The sequence below is a fragment of the Cotesia glomerata genome, linkage group LG9, assembly GCF_020080835.1.
Source record: "Cotesia glomerata isolate CgM1 linkage group LG9, MPM_Cglom_v2.3, whole genome shotgun sequence".
Lineage (NCBI taxonomy): Eukaryota > Metazoa > Arthropoda > Insecta > Hymenoptera > Braconidae > Cotesia > Cotesia glomerata.
In genome coordinates, this window is record NC_058166.1 from 11306534 (window position 1) to 11332278 (window position 25745).

The window sequence follows — 25745 nt, forward strand, 5'->3', positions numbered from 1 at the left end:
AAAATCACTTTTTTTTTTATATAAAAATAGGAATTAACTAATTTTAAAAAAATTTTGACAAAGTCAGCGATGATTTTTTCTTTCTAATAGTAAGCTTTTTGTTTAATTTATATGGACAATATGACTGGCAGGTATGATTTAATGTAACAAAATGTTGGGATCTTGATTTTTAGGCGATAACAGAGTATACCTTCGCACTCACGCTTAAGGTATGAAATATTAGAATAAAATTTGATTAAAATGACACTATATTCTATTACTTTAAAAAAACATCCTAAATAAAGTTAATAAGGGATCAAAAACTGTAAAGTCTCAAAATTTGAATTTTCTACACAAAGAAAAGTCACAATTAAACATTTTCATGTACAATGTGTCTTTCCGTTGTCTACAATATAACAAGTTTCCTCAATATGAAGTGCAGTCTTATGTATTTATACTGTACGAATCCTCCCACATACACGGTAAAACTGGAGATTGACATTGGACGCGTTGAAAGTGGATAACGGGGTCTAAAAAGTATCATCTTGTGCCATAGGATATTTTCTTTGGCCGTTTGTATGCCACCAGGACGATTGAGTATCTAGTTTTATTATTTACCACTAGTTTCACAGTTTATGTTTTCTTCAAATATCATTATATTATATTATATTTTACCTGTTATTTATTGCTCAATGATCGGCGATGATGCTGCATAAAAACAATTGAATGAACTCCGTTAAATCTTAAATCACACTTTAAATGACTATTTGCTTTCTCATTCGCTTCCTTTTTTTGCTCATGTAAAATTTATTTATCAGTTATAATATATTATAATAGTATTGAGATATTCTGAAAAATTTATAGAAACTTTAAAATGACCATTTGGAGCAAAATTTTATCATAAGTCGCATAAATTTGCCAAAAAAGTTAAAAAACTTGAAATTTCTTTTAAATTAAACTTTGACCCGAAATAACTTTTAAGGGAATAAATTTATCAAGAAATGAAAAAAACCTTTTCTGTAGAGCATTAAATTTTATATGTCAATAGGACATGATTTAACTTGAATGAAAATTTTTTAATTTGTCTCAAAATTTCTAAGTTTGAAGGGTAAAAAATAATCGATTTTTTTTTTTAAACTCGAATATACAATCGCGCGTGTAACAAAATTTTCTAATACGCCAAATATGGCCAAATATAAATTCTAATTATACATTAGAATCAAAAAAACAATAATTTCTTATAATATAATTTTTTTTAGAAATGTGATTTAAAATGCTTTCTTGAATAGAAATTGATTTAGTAGATGATTAAATAAAAAATTGATGACAAATAAACATTTTAAAAGAGAATAAAAAATTATTTTATTTTAAAATTTAACACCTAAAACTTACCTCTTCTGTAGGAAGAAACTTTTGCTGAGGAAGAAACCGAGTTTTTTAAAAATCAGTATACTTATTAGTGTATGAAAAAAACTTTGGTATTTTCCGTAAAGGAATACTAGTTTTTTTACTGGAGGGAAAAATTTCCTTGGTGAAGAAAATTTTTTTTTTAGTGCATATACAACTTAATACAGTTAATCTTAATATCAGGCCATATCAGAAATTTTTTTACGGGCCTTTAATATTAAATTTTAAAATACACTCGAAATGGCTACTTGCTTTGGTATTAACTTCCTCTTTTTACGTGTATAAAATTGATGTACACATGTGTGAATGTTCGGAATGTAACACATGTGAGATGACCATACTTTATTGTCTTAATCAGATAAGAGCGCGATGCTATGTTAAGTATAAACTTAACTAATTGTAATTATCATGAAAATTTAACTCATTAAATTCTACTTGATATTTCAGATTACGGTTTAAATTAAATAGCTCACATACATTGAAAAAAAATTTGTTCTATTTATTAAAATAAAATTAATGACTATATAAACCATAAACAGAAATAAGATAGTTAAATAGTCCGTGAAACCAAAAAACGGATTAATTTTTTCGTATTTTTAGGTCATACTAAAGATTAATTTTAATAAACAGGCAAAAAATTACCAACAATAATTACAACATTCGATTTCTGTACTACAGAAGCTATGGTATATTACAGTATGTAGTAATTGCTGACAATTAGCGAAAACCAGACTTACAATGGAGCTTCGAAAGTAGCGAAACGGTGATTAAAATAAGTGTATAAAGAAAAAATAAAATAATAAATGAGGTCCCTAAAAATTATATTTAATTTGTGAGAAAATTAGCTGAGCCTTCAGTAAGATTTGATTGTTTCAGAGATCCTATAATTCGCACTTTCCGGATGTAGCACACTCATACTCTCGCACTTGCATTTATTGTTATTCTATAGTGGTGTTAACATTAATGTTAAAACTATGTTTTGGTTTCATTGCATCCGGCACATAATAAGCGCAAGAGGAAGTAGGTGAGCAGAGCTCGGGGTGCTTTTCCACAAAATAATTGGATTATACTAATTATAATAGACATGCGTCGAATTAAAGATGTATTTCAACAGATGCGCGTTACTTTGTGAGACAAGGTGACACAACGACATAAAAAAAATTAAATATTTTCATTTTTCTGTTTTGATTAATCGTTTAATGAGCAAAAAATAATTATTCGAAGAATTTTTGAAAATAAAATATTTTAATTTTTATGAAGATTTTAGATCTTATAAAAATTTATAAAAATGTTTTAGAGTATTATCGATTTATTTTTTTGATTTATTAAGAGATTTTTTAAAATTTTATGAAATGTAGTATACTATAACGTTATGAAAATAAATGTTTGTATAATTTTGTGTAAATTTATAAGACAAATAATAAATAAAATTTTCTAGAAATTTGTAAATTTTTCATTGTGATACAAATTACGATTTCATAAACCTTTACAGAAACACATAGAATTAGAAAAAAAATACTTTTGGTACTTTTTGATAATTTTATAAGAATATATAACATTTTATAAAAACGAGATTTTTGGTATTTGATGATAATTTCAATGAAACTCGAAAAAAAAATTTCTAATACGATCAATTTTCATACCCGGCTATATGTGGCCACATAAGGCTATATATAAAAGTAAAAATCAACTTATGATAATTATTAGCTTAAATTAAATTAAGGATTAAAAAACAATTCATTTTGTAAATAATCTCACAAAAATTTACTTTAACATCATGTTTTTATATTGTTGTATCAAGTAGATTTTTTATTACTCCCTAGCTGTTGAGTCTCAATGAAAAAAAAAAAAAAAAAAAAAAAAAAGTAATGATCAATTTTTTAAAACTATGAATGAAAATATGAGAGACCGCTTCAGGTATGATATGAGTTTATTAACTCCTATCAAGCCATATTAAAAGTTTTATATGGATATATAATGCTATATCAGAAAATTTTTAATGAAAATGTATGGAATTTTTTAAATTAAAAAACTTAAAATTTTATAAAAATGCTCTTCTTGATTAAAAAAAAAAAAAGTTCCTTTAGAATTTTACCAAATTTCCTAAGAAATTTTATTTAAAAAAAATACACTTTACATACTATATCACAAATGCGATATTGTATTACATGCACATTTGCGCTTAATGTTTACATTATACAAGAGATGCTCACCACAATGGTGAACTCTGGATCAGGTAAGAGTATTTGCAAGATCTCACGGTCTCCGTGTATTTATATTTGATAGAAGTATAACTTTTCCTGGTTCTCCTTCGCTATTACTATGTAGGTTATACTTAGTAGATCCCCTTATTCTCATCACTACGCACCGCTTCGCTCTCAATTCGATACAATAACGCCATTCATAAGTAGTTATAGATTATAAGTGAAGTAATTAACAATGTAATAAGTAATGAGCTAATGAGTAATTGTAAGCGTTTTTGGAATTATTCGGGAGAAATTAACAGTATCATGTGCAAATTCATTATATAAATAATTAACTGAGTTTTCTCTTCGGTAATAGAAATTCTTTGGCAAGAATGCTGCGTACTATATTATTATACGCTAGTGATAGGAGGTAGGAGGTACGGAAAAAATTGATAGTGTTAAAATCCTCGTCAAAGTACCGTTGTTAGAAATGACCACGAAAACATATAGTAACCAGTCATCCTTCTTATGATAATAATAATAATAATCGTAGCTAATAAGAATGTCATTAATTTAACATTTATGATAAATTCTTGGTTATTTTTATTACAATAATTACTGTTGTTAGGCTCAATTGATTATCGTAAAATAAGTATCACTATTTACGACGGTGAAAGAGTAGTCTGGTGATTTTGTTATTGGAAAAATATTTAAATTCTTTGCGAAAGAATCATAACGCAAGTATCTCAGAAACTTATAAACGAATTTTGATAGGAAAGTATCTAATCAATGAGCAGATTCTTAGAAAAAAAAATTAGAAAATCGGTTCACCCTAAAGGCCATCCCTGCAACATCTCGCTAATTCCATTCCTGGGCGCTTAAAATTGTACTTATGACATTTTTGAGATTTTTGAGCTCAAAATATAATTTATGTGATATTTTGAGCTCGCTGAGTTCAAAGAAATAATATTTCTATACATTTGAGTTCTCCCAGCTCAAAAGTCTGATAGAAGTTTCATAGAACACTATTTTTGGAATTTTCAAACCGCAATAACTTTTGGATGGATCAACGAATTTTCACGCGGTTGACGGCATTCGACGCAGTTTTTTCATCCTCATAAGTTATTTTCAGGTTTTAATTGATCGAACTACAAATTTCGGAGTAATCCCGAAAAAACACTTTTTTGGTTTTCTTTCGTTCACGATATCTCTCGAAAAAATCAACCGATTTTGACCGGCTTGGTGGCGATCGACGTGGTTTTTTAAGCTTAAGGGCGGATTAGTATTTGAAGTTGATCGATAAAGCCGTTTAAAAGTTATTCCAAAAAAACCACTTTCAAAAAAAATTTTTTTCTCATTTTTTTTTTGAGATTTTTCAAAATTTCTCAAAATCTATCGGCCCGAATCGGTTCAAATTCACAGGAAATCTAAGTTTGAGGGAACTCTTTAGAACGCCGTTTGGTAGGTTCCGATCGTTTTAGCCGCTTAAAAGTTATAAGCGATTCACATACTTACACACACACACACACACACACACACACACACACACACACACACACACACACACACACACGCACACACACACATATACACGCACACACACATATACACGCACACGCACACACACACACACACACATACAGACATAGTGACAACATCGCGGGGGTAGTTAGGGAAGCTTCCTATGACCTTAAAACGTCGAGATCTGATGAAAACTCGATTTTTGCAAAACGGGGTGAAAACAATAATTTCCCGATTTTTGAAAATCTTCGATTTTCTTAGCGGGAAGTTAAAAATCTATCTTATAAAATTAATTCATTTATTTAGTGATCATAAAAATACAGATAACGATAATACATACAATATGCATTAGAGCGTTTCAAAAATCTGACAAAATTTGTTTTCAAATTTTCAACTTAGATATCATCGAAAAAAATATTTTTAAACTTTGGCATTGACAATCTGGTCTTACAAATAACTTACCGGCTAAAATGTTACATGTATTCGTAAGAAATTCAATATTTTCTAAAAAAGGTTTCCTATGAGTTTTCTATAAATTGACTTTTTCAATAACTATTCAAGACTAAAGTTGGATACATCTTAAACTGTCAGTTACTCTTTCATTTTTGGCGAAATTATTGCTCAGATAAAAATTTTTCATCTGTTTTGAAGAACATCAAATTCGGCCTCAATGCAATAAATTATGAGACTATTTACCAAGTTGTCTCAAATAATGATTCAAGATTTAATGAAAGTTTTATAACATTGCTGTTTTTAATCTTCAAGTACTCAAACTGGATTTACCAATAGCGTTTCTCTGTGATAATTAAATATTTTATTTACATATAACTGTCTCAATCAAATGTTGAAATAAAAACTCCTCTGGACTGTTTATTTCAGAAAAATTTCATTGCATTTTTTACCTCATTAGTTTTATACGTGAAAAACTCATATATAATATACAATCCACGTTTAGAGTATAAAAAAAATATCTAAAATTTAACTAAATTTTTTTTTGAGTTTTATAATTTCCCATTTTTTACACAAAATTCATAGCTGAATAAAATTTTTTGGACGGATTTCAAAGAAAATTCATATGCAAAAGAAATTCATAGATAATTACAAAAAAATGAATATGATTTTTCAATGTATTCTTTATAAAGCCATACTTGATACTAAATATTAACATCAGAAACACCTGTGTATAATGGGACTAAATTTTTTGCACGACTCCATCTACTAATCAATCATTCTCTTCATATAAAAAAAAATTTTTTTTCCTTAGAACCTCAATAACACCTCCCTAATTACCATACAAACCCAACGCTCCATCACATAAATTACAATAATTGAAACACAAACAATGAAAAGCAAGACGGTAATCAATTCCTCCTACACTAGTTGATCAGTAGCCTCTTCCCTGAACCCCTTGGCCCCTTTACCAGCACAGCATCGTCTTCAGATGAGTACACGAGTGGTCTAGATTCCGATTCTCTGTAGCCCAAAGATCATTGCGTGGGTCACGGTGTCAGAACCTCTGGCAGTGAATGTGATTGGCGCCCCCCTCCCCCGGCCCCTCAGGTTCGAATCTCACATTTCAATTGGAGGTAAAACACAGAGTACCTTCACTTAGCGTATCTACCTGTCGTGAAGGTCTCTCGTTTTTTGTCCATTGTCATCATCATCATCATCTTCCTCTTCCTCTTTCCTCTTTCCCCTTAGCCCCCCTCCTTATCGCCCTGGAAGTTCATCTCCCATTAAACTCTCTCCAGCCGATATGATGTGAGATACACTAGTAGGTCTTTATGTCACAAAGGTCACTGAATACCTATGCTAGTCTACAGCACAAGAGACTTCCACCACTAGCCTTCCATTGCTGTAACTGCACGGTAAACGCTCATGTGATTAAACAGATAAAAAATCCCATCCCAGCTGTTGATTCGCCGACAGGATTTGCCTCCTCGTTTCGTTCTCCATACCCGTCTTCGTTTCATCGTCTTCCATACCGCACACTAGCAAAACCTTTATGTTTTATCCTCGTGGTACATCCATCCCACAGCATACACACATCCATACAATGATACATTCACACAATAATACATTCATAGCACTTATTGTGGGAATAATCTTCTCCCATAGCATCCCGCTCATCCCGCAATTCTTCAAGCCCTGATCCACCAGAGTATAAAGTTACCCGCGAATCCTCAACCCGTCGCCAGTTAACTCTCCAACTGTTCAGGCACTAAGTTGCCACTTAGTCTGTGAGTTTCGTGAAAATCTTATCGAAATCGCTACTTCATTGCTTCACCTTTTTAATAATCGCAATGAAGCTATTAGTTGAGTGTGTGGTGTTTTTGCCATTGTTAGCCCTGGCATCTGCGAATCCAGATGAGGCCTTCGAACGCGGGTACCGGTCGTTGTATCGCATTTACGAGGAATGCCAGCAGCGAAATGGTGGGTTGTCCCCGTGCATAAAGAAAAAAGCAATTGCTTTTTTCGAGCGATTGGGCAGGATTGACCACCTCCCAATCACTGAAAACCTCGAACTGATCAGAGTCGCTCAGGACAATGCTTCGCTGACCAGACACCCCAGTGAATCCGATTTGGGGCGATCTGGTGCTTCAAGAGATGAAGTGCTTAACGAAATCCTGCTGGATCGAGTGGCGAATCTGATGAACGGATTCAACGTACAGATTAGTTTGCCGAAAACTAACACCGTAGAACTAAAGAGAAGCATGGAGGAAGGTAGAGGAAAAATGAAGAAGATGATGGGCATGATGATGACGGGCATGGCGATGAAGATGGCTGCAATGATCCCCATTGCAATGGGTGTCCTCTTCATGCTTGCGGGAAAAGCTCTTATTATCAGCAAGATAGCTCTTGTCCTGTCGATGATTATTGGGCTGAAAAAGCTTCTCAGTCAAAAGCAAGGCGGTGACTCTCACGGAGGATGGCAGAGTGGTGGTGGTGGTGGCGGCGGCGGATGGGACCGAAGCATCAAAGACATCCCCCATAACTTGGACCTTCAGAATGTCGAAGCTGATTCCAGTTACGGCCAAAATTTGGCCTATTCGGCGCATAGGCCTTAGCAGTAATTGAGTAATGAATTTATGATTTATGTTTGTGATTTTTTTCAAGTGATTCGGATTTCGGAAATAGACTAACATATTATAGAAAGGAAGCGGTCGGTCTCTTCGTGCTTGAGCGATAGGTCGCGTATATGGTGCCGGTCATTCAAACGGAAAATCTACATTATGATAATTATGATGGATATGTAAAATGTGGCATTATAGTTAATGCTGCCGACACGCTACATAAATCGCGATGAAATTTGTTTTTTAATTTTTTTATTTTTCGATAGCGGAATATCGTACGTAGCACGTATGAATGATTGTTACGTGTCAAGCGCGACCGATGGCATACTTGTGCGCACCTGTTACTCATCAGTACAGTTGACTTATTTAATATATTTTATATTTTATTATGTTACATTACTTTATATTATTGATATTTAGGTTCATTAATTTATATATTTATTTATTAAGATAATTAACAGCCATTATTTATTTACTGTAAGATCCTTCAATAAATTGTACAATAGCGAATTATTTTTTCTTTATTGTTCCCTTGTTACATTTTTGTTTTTTTTTTTTTTTTTTTTTTTTTTTTATTGATGTAGTTACTTATGTGACTTATATTGATGGTTTATTATTTGGTTATTGGCCTTTTAGTCCAAGTATGGCGGCGAACAGTGCGAAGAAGAAACCAGCTAGTCCAGTGGTACCAAGTAGTAAGAATAGGCCCATTATGATTGAAGGAATGAGAGCAGCAAATTTTAGCTTGTATGCCAGAAGAAGTGCCATTACTGCGCGATTCATTTTATGTTTACCTTTCTTTTTTGGACGGTCTGAAAAAAAATTTTACTGTTATAATTTTTTTTTTTGTAGTTATAGCAAAAAAAAATTTGAGAATTAATAATGACTTAATCATCGTGAAATATTTTCAGATAAAATTTTATTAATTTAATTTTGTTAAAATTTTTTTAGTTATTACTGAAAAAATTTTGGTATTAAAAGGGGAAGTATTAATGAACACATTAATAAAAGCAATAACATTAACCTTAGAAAAATTAATAAACTTATGGATCAAAAATTTGTGCTTCTGTTACAGTATATACAAATAACTGACCAAAGGTTATATTTATTAAAAAAAAATAAAAATAATAATAATAAAAATTATTTTGAAGAAAACCAATCATCTTCATTCAAAAATTTCTGATCTTGAAATTTCGCACCATCGCTAACTCACCAAATTTTAAACAATACTCATGCTCTAATTACTGAAAAAATTTTCAATTTTTCTTGGCGGGAAGTTAAAAAAAAAATAAATAAATTACCTCTTGCTTCAGCATCAGCTAATTCTAGATCAGTAATTGGTAATTTGTTAGTAGCTGTTAATTCACCAAGCTTAACAGTACTAAAAATAGCCTTTGGTGTACTAGTCGTAGAAAATTTGAATACAGGTCTCACAGTGTGATTTCTTGTAAAATTAGCCTTTGTCCTTAAAGCAACCTTATTTGCATTATTCCTGGCAATTTTCTTGCGGTTATCAATTTTTAGTCCGTCTATTAGATAACTAAGTACTAGTACTATAAAGACTAGATACACTATCAATCGCTGCATATTTACAACTTATTAATCCAAAAAACAATTAACTCCCGAACAGATCCGAATTGAGAAAAAAAATTGATCAATTTTACATGATTTTATCTTTCATCGTGTTTTGAACATAAACTCAACGATCTTACTGCCGAGCAACGACATTCGTACTGACTGTATTTGTCGATAAATATGCTGATGAATATTGCCGGTTTTTAAATGGAGCAACGATATCGTGACTAACAAATCGTTGGAACTTGAACGACCGGGACAACGTACAACAGTGAACTAACCGATCCGATCTTAATTCCCAGTTAGGATATAGAGGAACCACAAGACAACAAGACTGGCAACAAGATGTAACGGTTGAGTTGCGAAGAAAATTGGCAGCCCGTGGAAAAATTAGCTCGACATAATATGCGTGTCGTAAGTAAGTATACTATTATAGGTATTCCGCGAATTATTATGCTCAATTCACCAATAAATAGAATAAAAATTCACCCAAGTTATCATTATTTTTACGCATGTAGTTGCGATACCAAGAAATAAAATACACAAATACAAATTTCTGTTACAATGTCATAAAAAGTTGCGAAATTGTTTTAGCTGAGGTAGGGATAATCGTCTCTGTACTTATAAACCGATAAATGGATTATTATTATACCTAAGGTGCTTGAGTTTGTATTTTAGATGTCATGCTAGATGATTATGCAGGACAATTGATTTTTTGAGGAATCACTGCTGAAAGAATAATATAAAAAGTGATTAAGGTAATTCGATGGTTTTTGTTTAATTTGATGAAGTTTTATTTTATCAGAGAACACTTGTGATTAGTTTTTATATTATATTATAGTAAGTAGTGATTGAATTTCCGATAGAGGGCACACGGTCATTTAATTTTTTCGATACTAGAAAGTCGAGCTAGAAATTATAATGCCAAATTGATATAGTATATTATACCCCTTGGGAAGAAAAATAAGAAAAGCCTCTTGTTGGTCGAGGTGAAGCCGAGGTCAACAAACATGTGATCTGAGGTTTTCTTTTTTACTTCCTAAGGGCTGTGTACTATTTTTTTGTCCGACGAAGGCGGAAAGCGGCAACTTTATTTAGCGCAGCGGGACGAAAGTTGCCACTTTCCGCCCGGAGGGCAAAAAAAAATTTTTGCAGCAATATTTTAATATATTCTCGAATTTTGAATAGAATATGATTATTATGATGCTTTTATGATTATTTGATTCTTTATTGACTTCTTTCTATTGAAATTCATTTGTAACGACTAGCCGTCTTCCAGCAATCCTAAACTCTATTTGAGTACAAGCGGAAAGTATCCTCGCACTACCTACACTGTCTTGTTGATACTAGTACTTGTACATAAAATAAAAGTACTAGGAAAGAAATACAGTTAATTTTGTAAAAATGTATAACCAGTGTTATAAATTAACAAAACTTAACTGCAGTATGTAATCAAACTTTCCTTACAATTATTTCGGCGGACAAGAGTAAGATAGGTTTGATGAGTTTTATCCAGCGGCTAATAACACTCACAGGTACAATTCAAGAAGGAATGATAATTGCGATTAATTTTTCGCATATAAAATTAGAGAATAAGTATCTTCAAACAGACGCGTCAGAATTTTAATGGAGCTCTAGTGGCGGAATAGGAACTAAAAAAACTATCGCGAATTAAAATCATAATTAAATTTTGATGTAAATAGTAATTTTATAATGATAATAATAATTACTAATAACAATTAAATTGATAATAACGGTAACAATTAGAATAGTTTTGGTGCTGAGTTCTTCACATCGCTGATTTATTATGACTAATAGATGAAAATTTTTTTAATGTTGCTGTTTAGTTTTTCTATTAATTGGACACATGCATAAAATTCAATAGAATTATTTTACTTGAATTGAAAAATTAATTATTTTTTGAAATTGCAATTATATCTCTTACTAAAGTAGTATGCATAACTTTCGAAAGAGGGCAATAAATGATCGCAAAATTTTCGTAGTACCATACAGCCGGGTAAAAAAATTTATATATAATTATATATACTTATATGTTATTAATAATAATAATTATTATGTAATAGTTATTAATAATAATACTTATTATATATTACTTATGTATAATTATATATTACTTACATATAATTATATATAATTGCATATAATTATATATTATTAAATTATATATAATAATATATAATTAGATGCACCATTTTTTAATAATTATATATAATAATATACAATTACATATAATTATATATAATTCCATATAATTATATATAATAATATATAATTAGATGCAGCATTTCTTAATAATCATATATAATCATATACAATTACATATAATTATACATAATTCCATATAATTATATATAATCATATCTAATTTTATATAATTCTATAGAATTGTACGAAAGTTACAAACATTATTATATACAATTATATATGATTATATAAAATTATATATAATGATATGTACACTGATTAAAGGATTTATTAACTAATAGAAATTTAATTTGTTTAAAGACAATTTTTTAATTTATTAAATTTTAATAAATAATTTATTAACTGTTAATAAATATTTATTAAATCCGATGATGTTAAAAATCATTTATTAACAGTTAATAAAACTTATTAAATATAAACAAATCCTTCTATCAGTACAACTATATGGAAATCATATATAATTATATATGAATCATATACAATTGTATATAATTTTTTTTATCTCAGAGTCTGCTACTCCAATGATTAATAATCTATTGATCTATAGTATTATTTGTGGATGAAATAATAGGAACTGCATTAATTAAGTTAACTTATAAAAATTGATTATGTATACGATTTGCATTACTTGTAGTTATTTCAAACTCTGCTCTACAAGTAAAGTCTCGTAGGTAAACAGGTAACGCATCAGTCTTTCAAGCGACAGGTCCCCGGTTCGATCCCCGCGCACGGCGAATTTTTTTTGTTTTTATAGAAATAATTATATGTAATTATATCTAATTCTATATAATTATATAGGGCCATTTTTATATATAATTATGTATAATTTTATATAATCTTTTTTACCCGGGCAATCCCGCCCGAAGTTATAAGTTCAAGTTATTAACCCTCCGTCACTCGTGTCTTTTTTAGTTTCTCACTCGCACTATAGTGAGTCTATAGGTTGAGTAGTTGTTAGGCGGCGATCTGCTCATGACGCGAGTGACGAAGGGTTAAGGAAACTTTTGTATTCATTCATTGTATTTCTGCTTGTACTTCTCTTGTACGTCACTATGTGTGTGTGTGTGTGTGTGTGTGTGTGTGTGTGTGTGTGTGTGTGTGTGTTTTTTGTAGGGGGAATCCTTTTTACGGATTCTAGGCATAGCTGTTTGGCCTGGATATGTGGCGACTCGACGCAGCGTCATACTAACTCGACACTAACGCCCCTACCCACTAAACCCTAAACCCCTTTTCCTTCTTTCCTCTAATCCCTCATGGAAACCGCCGTCAGGCATTACTTCGTGAAGGGAGGATCTAGCTACTGCTCTTCCTTCTGGTGGCTAAGGTGTTAACTATCTTCCTTCTATCTTCTGCTATTTGCTCTTTTTCTTTCGGTGGAACGCAAGTCTTTAAGGACTTCTGTTGCAAACGTGTTGGTAGCGTTCCAGGCAGCTTCTGATGACAACATTGCTTCTACTAGTGAATCTGGTAGCATTCTCTGGTTCAGGATCCTCTCCAGTTCTTCACGCTGTGGATCGAAACGAGGACATACAAAGAAGACGTGCTCCGCGTCTTCAGCAGCTCCTGGGCAGGACGGGCACTCCGAAGAGTCATCGTGCTTAAAGCGGTGTAGATACTCTCGAAAACACCCATGTCCCGACAACATCTGCGTAAGATAGTAATTGACCTCACCGTGATTCCGGTTAAGCCAAATGTCGACCCGAGGTATGAGACGGTGCGTCCACCTACCCTTCTCTGCAGCATCCCATTGTAGTTGCCATCGGCCTATGCTCTTTTGCCGTTCTTCAATTCTAAGTTCTTCCGGGCTCAGTGCAGTTGACCTTTTTCGTTGGTAAAGGGCCCGTCTTTCCTCTGCTAGAACTCTAAGAGGTAGGGTTCCAGCAATGACGCACACTGCTTCTTCTGATAGAGTGCGGAAGGCACTAGCTACTCGTAGGGCACTCTGTCGGTATATTGGTCCAGCTTTTCTCCATGATTCTTGGGTTTCCAGTGCATCAGCCCAAATGGATATTCCGTAAGTGAGCACTGATGTGACTACTGATGACAATAGTAGCCTCCTGCTCTGCATTGGGCCTCCGATGTTAGGCATCAGCCGTGCGAGACTAGCCCTCACTACTGACGCTTTGGCACTGACATGTTCCACCTGCTGTTTGAAGTTGAGTCGTGCATCCAGCATCACTCCCACATAACGGATAAATGGTTGTGATGTGATTTCTCGGTCACCGACATTAATCTTATTTGTTTCAACTTCTTTTCGGCTGGTAATAAGCACTGCTTCGGTCTTCTGCTTGGCCAGTTGTAGGTTCACTGTATCCATCCACTGGTTGATCTTCTCAAAAGTGATGTCAAACAGATGTTGAATCTCGTCGAGGTGTTTGGCGACGATCACTGCGGCAACATCATCCGCATACGCTACCAGTTTGACACATCTTGGAAGCTTCAGTCTCAGGAGCCCGTCATACATGATATTCCACAGAAGTGGACCAAGAACAGAGCCCTGTGGCACACCACCGGTTATATCATACTCTTTTGGACCATTCTTTGTATCGAATTTCAGCACTCTATCTGTAAAATAGCTAATCACTAGTCTGCGAAGATATGTTGGCACGTTCTTCTCGTCGAGAGCTTGCATGATGCAGTCCCAATGTGTGTGTGTGTGTGTGTGTGTGTGTGTGTGTGTGTGTGTGTGTAAGTAAGTAAGTATGTATGTAAATCTCTTATAACTTTTGAACGGTTAAACCGATTTCATTGCGGTTGGTGCCATTCGAAAGGGCTTGGCCAAACTTAGATTTTTAATACAAATTGGACTGATTCAGACCGATGGATTTCGAAAAATCTAAAAAAAAAAACTGTAAAAAAAAATTTTTTCAAAAGTGGTTTTTTTAGAATAACTTTTAAACGGCTTTATCAATCAACTCCAAAAACTAATCAGCTCTTAACATCAAAAAACCACGTCGATTGCCAATAATCTGGTCAAAATCGGTTGATTCGTTCGAGAGATATCGTGCAGGAAAAAAAACCCAAAAAAGAGTTTTTTCGGAATTACTCCGAAATTTCTAGTTTGACCAATTGAAACTTAGAAATTCTTTATGAGGCTTAAAAAACTGTGTACACAGTAAAAAATATTGTGTATTTGTGTCGAAAACGGTTTGTGTTAAAATTTGTTGTGTGTTAAGATAACACAAAGTTTGTGTTACTTTATTTTGTAACATAAAAATGTGTTATACACTCTTCTTTAACACATTTTGTATGTTACTATGGAATTAACGCAAAGTTTGTGTCAAAACGCGCGTCGGTTCTTTATTTTACGCGGCAACCGTTTTCACAAAGTGAGCGTCATCATTTGCATCTTTTTTGTTGGTGTTTTGAGTGTTAATAATAAAGTTATTTAATTTAAAAATAAAAAATAAAGTAAGTTTATAATACGAACAAAGAAATTGATGTAATCAACAGTGAGTTATTATTTATTCATTAATGAAATTTCTGAATACTGTAGATAACCTTTCTTTCTTCAAAGATAACCCTAAAATTTGTTTTTATAAAATAAAGTACTCTTAATAGTAGATATTAAAAAAATATTCTCTGTAAAATTTATGATTATTATAAATTAAAATTTCTGAATTTTTTAACTGCCAGTTACTGATTTTCTTTTTTTATTACATTTTTTTTTTTTATACCATGTATGCAATATTAAAATTTATTTTGACGTAAGTTTGATTTTTTTTTAGATGAGTGGGAATTCATCTAACATTGAAAAATTTGATGTGAATCAAAATCAAAAAGTGACTGTCATGTTTATTCTGGAGTGGAATAATACTAAAGTTTGGGCCAAACTAAATTTGCCTGTTACGTTTAACGACTTTATTTTAAAAGATTAATCTTCATTATAACTAATTATTTCTTATAATCTAATGTGAAAATATAATAAATATTATTAAATAATAAAAACAATTATATTTTTTAATTTGCTGCTTCATTTCTAAAACCTATAAATTGTTTTTCGATTTAATTATTTAAAATTTTACCTACAATTATTTACATTCGATAACTGTTGATTTATTAAAATGTAAATAAAAAAAAAAAATTTTTTTTTAATAAATATCCACAGATTCGGTAGAATCTGGCGCCAACTTCCGTTCAAATCCGTTGTCAACGGAGCGCCAGACTACCGACTATGTTTACTGTAAGCAGAACGGTATTTTGAGGTTGCAAAATTTTATTTCATTCTACGATACTTTTTTTTTCTAAATTGTATATTATAACAGTAATTCATACTTTATTTTGCTGTTATTAATTAATTATATTCACTTATAACAATTAATCTACTTGAAATTACTAAATTTAATCAGCACAAACTATAGCAACGCAAAAATTTCGATCCTGACTTTTTTTCGATGGGCAAAGTGATCTGCCACAGACTAAATAATTCGAGAATGCATAGTAATCCTTCATTAGATGGGAAAATACGGTTAAAACAAGACATTTCACAGCTTGCATCTACACCCGCCAGGGTGCGCTGGAATTATTTTTACATAAACTGTAGCTTCAAGAGGATAGTTTGCTATAAAAAATGCAGCCAACGCGAGATTTAAGTTGGTACCAATTGTAAATTTTTATTATAATTACAAAAAATACTAAAATCTGAACAAAAACAGTTTCACTGTAAAAAAATCGCGCCAAGTCCACGTTCATAAAACTATTAAGAAAAAAAAATTTGTTTTTCTCTTTACAAAAAGATAAATTTTTGGGGGAAATATGTAAATTTTTTACTATGTGTAAAATAAAAGACGCTTGCCAACTTATCTTCAAATAGTGTTGTGTATTTGATAAACACAATGTCCTTACTGTTGCCATGAAAGTGTATATTTGTTTTCTAAAAAATTATTAAGTGAAAATAATATTTATTAAAAACTAATATATATTGAGTGAAAATAAATTTACTTATATTTTTATTTAACACAAGATGATTAATATGTGTTGAGAATTGTTTGAATTTCATCTGACAATAGATTTTCACTTTGTGCCAGTTCTTTAATCGACCGTCACTTATTTCCCTCATTAAATTCATGAAATTTATAACTGCGTTTCTGAAGTTTACTATTAAATTACTCACTAGACTAAGACTCTGTTATTTATTGACATTACACCAATCACCATTAAAATTTTGAACGCACCGATCTCATTAATGGTATTAACCATTTGATAAAGTATAGTTCTATAAGGATAATTTCAAATAAGTATGATTAAGAAAGTAATACAAAAACGTAGCTTCATAAAAAAAAATTTAGGTTAACAATATATTTTAACTATTTAACTTTTAGTCAATTTTTAACTTCCCGCTAAGAAAATTGAAAATTTTCAAAAATCGGGAAGTTATTCGTTTTACCCCGTTTTGCGAAAATCGAGTTTTCATTAGATCTCAATGTTTTAAGGTCACAAGAAGCTTCCCTGACTCTTCTCACGATGGTATTCGTGCGGTGAATGTGTGTGTGTGTGTATGTGTATTTGTATGTAAACTTCTTATAACTTTTGAACGGCTTGGCCGATCGGATCGAAATAGGTAGCGATCCAAAGAGTATCATTGCCATTAAATTTCGCAATAATTTGAATTGATTTGGTTCGCTAGATTTTGAGAAATCTTAAAAATAAAATTTTCAAAAAATCGTTTTTTTGGAATAACTTTTAAACGGCTTTATCGATCAATTCCAAAAACTAATCCGCTGTTAAGTTTGCCACCAGTCCCGTCAAAATCGATTGACTCGTTCAAGAGTTATCGAAAACGAAAAATTTCGAAAAAAGTATTTTTTTCACATAACTTCGACATTTCTCTTTGGATCGTTTTTGATAAAATGGAATAATTATTAGTGCCCAAAAAACCACGACGACCGCCAACAAGAACGTGAAAATCAGTTAATTGGTTCGTGAGTTATCGTTGTCGAAAAAATTCGGAAAAAGTGAATTTTTCAAATTTCTCTAAGATTTTCGGTTTGATCAGTTTGTATTTAAAAGTTTATTATAGAATTGGAAAAACTGCGTGGAACACTGCCAACCGCGTGAAAATCAGTTCATTCATTCAGAAATTATTGCAGTTTGAAAATTCAAAAAATACTGTTTTATTAAACTTCTATCAGACTTCTGAGCTTGAAGAGCTCAAAAACTTAGAACAGCAAACTCTATGAGCTTAGAGAGCTCAAAATAACAGATAAATTCTATTTTTGAGCTCGAAGAGTGTGTGTGTCTGTGTATATATGTAAAACTCTCGTAACTATTGAACAGCTTGACCGACTTCATCGCGGTTGGTGTCATTCGAAAGGGATTTGCCAAACTGAGATTTCCTGAAAGTTGAAACCAATTCAGTACGGTAGATTTCAAGAAATTGCAAAAATAGTGAAAAAAAAGTTGTTTTTTTTTTCATTTTTTCAAAATATCTCCGATTTGGCTGAACCAATCGACCTCAAAAACTAGTCAGCTTTAAGCTCTTAGCCTTGAAAACCCGCATCGATCGCTACCAAGTGCGTCAGAATCGGTTGATGCGCTCGTGAGATATCGTTGTCGAAAAAAATCGAAAAAAATGTTTTTTTGTAATAACTTCGAAATTTTTTATCAGATCAATTTTTTTCTTCAAAATTTTTTATAGAGTTTAAAAAACTTTATCGATCACCGCCAACCGCGTGAAAATTGGTTGATTCATTCAAAAGTTATAGCAGTTTGAAAATTTTAAGAATCGTGTTTAATCAAACTTTGATAAGACTTTTGAGCTCGAAGAGCTCAAAAGCATAGGAAAGCTATCTCTTTGAGCTTAGAGAGCTCAAAATAACATATAAATTGTATTTTTGAGCTCGAAGATTATTTTTTTTCGGGTATAGCGAGATGGTTAAGTTAATATGAAATCTTCCGTACCACTCGAGTCATGCATATAGATTTCATACTAACTTTATCACCTCTCTATACCTTTACACTAAGAAAACAATTCATTTAAATGAAATGAGGCTCGTTAACTATAAATAAATCTCTTATTTAAATATCACCAGAAATATTTATTTGTTACAAATAAATTTATTTATTTGAGACAAATAAATTTATTTATTTGAGACAAATAAATTTATTTATTTGAGACAAATAAATTTATTTATTTGAGACAAATAAATTTATTTATTTGAGACAAATAAATTTATTTATTTGAGACAAATAAATTTATTTATTTGAGACAAAGTTATAGTATATTTGAATGAAATCCAGATTTTTTTATAGTTAACAAATATTTCTTTAGTGCTAAAAATCGTATATTTCAATCAAATCAGATTTGTTAACTATAAATAAATGGTATGTTTGAACATACTCAAAGCAATGATTTTTAGTTTTAGGTTATAAAGTTGTAAAAGTGGATATATCGAACGTTTGGGGTAAAATGGGCACTTCTTTTGGAATTATTACTTATACTGAAATTAACAATGACAATAAAGTTAGCCGACATCTAAAAATTTTTAGAATTTTTTTTATTGAAAAAAATTTTACAAAAAAATTTTTTTTTTAATTTCATTTGTAAAAAATTTGAAAAACTGTACGTGTGCAATTAAAAAAAAATATTATTTAGTTCTAATTTAACACATTAAGCAATATATAAAAAATAAAAAATGTCGACTAACTTTATTATTTAAAATTAACAGACATCTGTAAATTTTTTCGACTTTCATAACAATAAAATTATTATGAAAAAATTTTAATTAAATAATTTCACATGTTAAAGTTAATAAAAATCATCAGTGTAAATTTTTTAGGAGCATTTTTTTATTGTAATTGATTTGTTATAAAGATTTTTAAAATTGACAGCTGACGGCTAACTTCAGTATCATAGTAATCATACTATTTTTATTGGTATTATAAGTAATAGATATATTTTTTTACGAAAATAATCTAATATTGTTATAAAATATACAAATTTTATATTCAATAACACTTTTGAAATTTTCTGTAAAAAAAATTATTACAGAATGACACGAATTTTAGGTTGAGAAATTTTTTTTTTCGTTCCAATAACTGCATGAAATATAAAAAAAAAATAGTAATTCACAACCAGAAAAAATAAAATTTCTTTAAGATCAATAGGTAAATTAATATTATAATAAAATAAATATAAAAGAAATAGTGGTTGGTCACAAAAAAGTCAAATGTAAACAATACTCTTACATTAAAAAATAGCGACACCAAGCGTAGTTTACTTGAAACGAGATTTGTTAATAGTTAACAAATCTTTATTTGAATGAAATAAATGAGTCGATTCAATTAAATAAACCAAAACGAAGTAGTATTTGATTCAAAGTAATATATATTTATATAAAAGAAATTTGTTAACATTAAATAAATATTTTTGATTCATTTCAAATAAATCTGTGTATTTGAGTCAAACAAACCGTTTTCTCAGTGTGCGTGTAAAAGATGCAATTTCGAAAATTAATTACTCAAAAACGGTGCGGTGAATTGATCTGAAATTTTGGTGGTGAATTATTAATATATTTATCTTTTGATAAAAAAAATTCCATAAGTTTCTTGAAATATGCTTTTCGTGAAGGTACTACCTTAAGGAGGTATGGGAGTTAAGTCGAAATAATGAGATCAATTTAAAATTTTTAGGGTCGATAGAAATATATTTAATAGGTGTTGTGTTAAAATTTCAGAGAGCTAGGGTTCATAGTTTAGTTATAAAACAAGATTTAAAACAGGTCATTTAACATTTTAATGACATACCAAATCTCACAACTACTCTTGTTTTAATAAATTTCACGATAAAAAAATGATGAGAAAGCTTCGAAAAACTCATTGTAAGAAAAAAAAAATTTTTCAAAAATTATTGAAAAAATAAAATTAAGTTGAGGGTACTTAGTTATAAAAATAATTGAGTTTGAAAAATATAAATTTAAAAAAAATCGTCAGTCATAGCAAATGTGGGTTATGTTGACGGCAATGCCGTACATGGTGGGTCGCGCGGGAAATTTAAAGCTTCAATGAAATAGGTTAAAAGAAATATCATATAGGTTAAGAAAAGTATTATAAAATTGTTTTTATTTATTATAAAACATAACATAATCTACAGATTCGGTAGAATCTGGCGCCAAGTTCCGTTCAAAAATCCCGTTGCAAACGGAGCGCCAGACTACCGAATGTGTTTACAGTAAGCAGAACGGTTTTTTGAGGTTGTATAATTTTATTTAATTATATGGTACTTTTTTTCACTAATTTGTATATTATAACAGTGGGTCATAATTAATTTTACCGTATTAATTAATTTATATTCACTTATAACAATTTATTTACTTGAAATTATTAAATTTTATCAGCACATACTATAGCGCGCTCACATTTTTCGATCCTGACTTTTTTTTGATGGAGAAAAGTCAGCGCCACAGACTAGATAAAATAAAAATGTGTAGTAATCCTCCTATAGATACGCAACTATAGTTGAAAAAAGTATTGACAGCTTACATTTGTGGCCGCCAGGGCGCACTGGAATTATATCTACATAAACTGTAGCTTCAAGGGGATAGTTTGCGGTAAAAAATGCAGCCAACGCGAGATTTAAGTTAGTACCGTAGAAAAGTAAACTCCAATCTTAAAGGTGCTCACACACATGTTAATAAACTAAGGTAAATTGCTTGCAATTATCCTTTTATTTATTTACTTTGAGATCACTGCGAGAAAGTATTGTTGTATATAATTCTATATAATAAACTAACGATGTGGCTAAGGTAAAGCAAGCAAACGATACGACTCCGTACACAAACAGCACCGTATATATACGGAGTGTTACAAATCCCGGGAAATTCAAATTTTATACGTAATACACGCTTGTAGAATGGCACATGTACGAAGTCGTACACATACTACAGAATAAATGAAGTAATAATAATAATAATAATAATAATAATAATAGTTAAAAAATGGAAATAATTATAATGTTAATAATAAATTGATAAATATAATAGCAACGATATTTATTATTATTATAATTATTATTATTATAATTATTATAATAATAATTATTATTATTATTATTATCATTTTTAAATTATTGAGTATTGAGGATTAGATTTGAATTTATAATTATCTCAATTACGAAAAAATGTAAAAATTCATGTAAAATTAAAGTTTTAATTGATAATTTAGTTTGTTAATCTAAGCCAAAGAGTATTTGCGGCTTATTTATATAAAATTTTATTGATGCTGCTAAATATTGTACGATAAGTGATACTTTCATTGATTTATATTGAAACTTTATAAACATTCAATTTCTGCGGGAAAAATACAAACTTTGAATTAAAAATTTTTTTAATAACAAATAATGTTAAAAATTTTTTTTAATATAAAATCCCTAGAATTAATTAGTGAATAACTTTCCATATGTATTTTTCTAAATATATTTTCTTTTACAGTCGACGCTCTCTGTATTAGACCTCTCTGTATTTGACCGCTCTCTGTATTTGACCACATTCTTCCTCTGTATTTGACGATTTTACACAGCTCTTATGGACAAGGACGAGTCAAATACAGAGAATGGTCCTGTACGGGCGAGTCAAATACAAAGAGCGTTGACTGTAATTCAATTGCATTTATTACCTAGAGTCAATACTTAAAAGAGCTAGAATTGTTTGATTTTGCTTTCTTCGGAAAAGTCAGCTGATCAAGATCTGAGTAATTCTGTTCGAGCACTGTACAGATACTACAAACGTCTTGATGATTGTAGCCTGTAGGTGGCACTACTTGTTAATTAAGCGAAGTTTGAAACGATGATATTTCTTACATAATACGAATATTATTTATAAGTTTACGAAATGTGATATTTACTAACAACAATATGATATTGACACTAAATAATAATGAAAATAATAATAATTATAATAACGACAATATTAACAATGACAATAAGGATAATACTAAAAATATTTTTAATTGTAAAAATAAATTGATAATATGGTTTATCATTATTATCATTGATATTGTTTTTTAATTATTAAGTATTAAAGTATTAAATTCAAATTTACAACTATCACAACTACAAAAATGTAAAAAATTTTTCAAAATATATGTGAAATTAAAAGCTTACAATTGATCATTTCCCGTACAAAAATGGATTGATTACTTATCGATCACTGACTGATCAATCATCGATCACGGATTGATCAACAACTCATCGTTAATTGATCAATAATTGATCAGTCAGTAATCAACCACAGATCAATAAGAGATCACTTAAAGATCAATAACTGATCACTCTGAGGAGAATAATCTGATAGTGATCAATCAAAGATCAGTTAGAGATCACCCAGTAATCAATCAGCGACAATCTACAGATCACTCGGAGACATTATAAAAATTGTCCAGTGATGGGATAAAAATTGCTTGATACTGAAAATAAAATTTATTTAAAGTATTCTTGATAATATTTTTTTTTTATTTCAGCTATTACTTTTGTATTTATTTATTATATTTATAGTTATATATTCAGTAATGATTACTTTATAAAGGGCCAATCTTTTCTTGATAATTAAATGGCCACTGTGTGATTTTCATTTAAACACTGGACGATTTTTATGCGATTTCCGAATGATCTATAGGTTGTCGCTGATTGATTACTGGGTGATCTCTAACTGATCTTTGATTGATCACTATCAGATTATTCTCCTCAGAGTGATCAGTTATTGATCTTTAAGTAATCTCTTATTGATCTGTGGTTGATTACTGACTGATCAATTATTGATCAATTAACGATGAGTTGTTGATCAATCCGTGATCGATGATTGATCAGTCAGTGATCGATAAGTAATCAATCCATTTTTGTACGGGTTAGTTCATCAATCTGAGCTAAAAAGTATTCGCGGCTTATTGATATAAAATTTTATCAATGCTGCTAGATATTGTACGAAAAGTGATACTTTAAATGATTTATATTAAAACTTTATAAACATTCAATTTCCGCGGGAAAAATACAAACTTTGAATTAAAAATTTTTTTAAAAACAAAAAATGTTAAAATATTTTTTTTAATATAAAATCCCTAGAATTAATTATTAAATAATTTTCCATTCGTATTTTTCTAAATATACTTTCTTTTCATTTATTTGTATTTATTAACTAGAGTCAATATTTAAGCGCCAGTTTTTCAATCTAGGATAAAATTTTATCTAATGATAAAATATATCTATATATTTCATATATATAAATATACTGGCATCATAATTTTATCCTGGATAAAATTTTATCTTTATTTGAAAAACTGGCCCTAAAAGAGCTAGAATTGTTTGATTTTGCTTTCTTCGGAAAAGTCAGCTTATCAAGATCTGAGTAATTCTGTTCGAGCAATGTACAGATACTACAAACGTCTTGATGATTGTTGCCTGTAGGTGGCACTACTTGTTAATTGAGCAAAGTTTGAAACGATGATATTTCTTACATAATATTTATTAACCAGTCTAAATACACAACAGACTAAACGTTGTTCGAGTTCTACTTTCTTGGGATAAACCAGCTGTTCAGTGTCTGGGGAATTTTCATTGAAGATAGTGTACATTCTATAATCTCATGGTTGTTGCCTGTAGATGGCACTGTCATTCAATTCGGCGGGTTTTAAATAATCTTAATCTCTTGATAATACGTAACATAACTATGCGTTTGATACATTGTGTCATTTACTAACAACAATATCATAATAACAATAAATAATATTGGTAATCATAATAACAACAACAATAATAGTAATTATAAGCCGAACAAAAACAGTTTCACTGTATAAAAATCGCGCCAAGTCCACGTTCATAAGACTATTAAGGAAAAAAAAATTTTTTTTTTTCTTCACAAAAAGATATAAAATAGAAAAATGAAAAAATCAACAGACTCGATAGAGTCTGGCGCCAAGTTCCGTTCTCAAGCCAGACTACCGAGTGTGTATATACCGTAAGCAGAACGGTTTTTTAAGGTTACAAATTTTTTTTCAAATTTATTTTGATTTTTTTTCTATGTGATATTTTATAATAGTAGTTCATGCTTTTTATTACGCGCATTACTTGATTATTATCAATTATTTTTATAATTTTTATTTAAAATTATTAAAAATAATCAGCACAAACTATAGCGACCCAGATTTTTAGATTTTAACTTTTTTCTTATGTAAAAAGCGGACGGCCAGAGACTAAATAATATAAGGATGCATGCTAATCTTATAATAGATGGGAAACTACAGTGAAAAAAAGATATTTGACAGCTTGCAATTACACACGCCAGGCGGCGCAAGAATAACTTTTACATGAACTATAGCTTAAAGGGGATAGTTTGCCACCGGAAATGTATTAAATTAAAATTGTCAATTTTTATTATAATTACAAAAAATACTGAAATCCGAACAAAAACAGTTTCACTGTAAAAAATTGCGCTAAGTCCACGTTCATAAAACTCATCTCAATAACATTTGCTTTTTACAAAAAAAAATTAGGCTCGTTTTAATAATTTTCATTCTCTACAAAAAGATGTGAAATACAAAAAAATACCAAGAAACCGTCATAATGTTGAAAAAATTGAAAAAAAATTTGTTGAAAATTAAAAAATAAAAAAAAAATTTTTTTATCGTACTTGGCGCGCGTCATTGAGTACCCCAAATTTTTTCAGGATAAATAAACATCCTTTTAATGCTGAGAAATTTATAAGTAAGTCAACCTATGTTATTTCATAATAAGTTTTACAAAAGTTAGGTAAAATTGACTTGTCATACGCAGTTATGCAAACTACATATA

At 30.3% G+C, this 25745-nt stretch overlaps 2 protein-coding genes across 2 annotated transcripts; one reads left to right on the forward strand and one right to left on the reverse strand.

The window, feature by feature from the left end:
- Positions 1 to 6971: 6971 nt before the first annotated feature.
- LOC123271895 lies at positions 6972 to 8664 on the forward strand. The gene has a single exon (XM_044738438.1). It carries the CDS (start codon positions 7397 to 7399, stop codon positions 8159 to 8161), a length of 765 nt encoding a protein of 254 aa, XP_044594373.1. The 5' UTR covers positions 6972 to 7396; the 3' UTR covers positions 8162 to 8664.
- A 49-nt stretch (positions 8665 to 8713) lies between these two features.
- LOC123271918 lies at positions 8714 to 10080 on the reverse strand. Its single transcript, XM_044738469.1, has 2 exons — positions 9469 to 10080; positions 8714 to 8979 (listed from the first exon to the last, which is right to left on the reverse strand). Exons 1-2 carry the CDS (start codon positions 9752 to 9754, stop codon positions 8789 to 8791), a joined length of 477 nt encoding a protein of 158 aa, XP_044594404.1. The 5' UTR covers positions 9755 to 10080; the 3' UTR covers positions 8714 to 8788.
- Positions 10081 to 25745: the final 15665 nt, after the last annotated feature.

Coding starts and splice junctions, on each gene's coding strand:
- LOC123271895 (XM_044738438.1), top strand. CDS start 7,397: ATGAAGCTATTAGTTGAGTGTGTGGTGTTTTTGCCATTGTTAGCCCTG.
- LOC123271918 (XM_044738469.1), bottom strand. CDS start 9,754: ATGCAGCGATTGATAGTGTATCTAGTCTTTATAGTACTAGTACTTAGT. Junction 8,980..9,468: donor AGCTGATGCTGAAGCAAGAG/GTAATTTATTTA, acceptor ATTTTTTTTCAG/ACCGTCCAAAAAAGAAAGGT.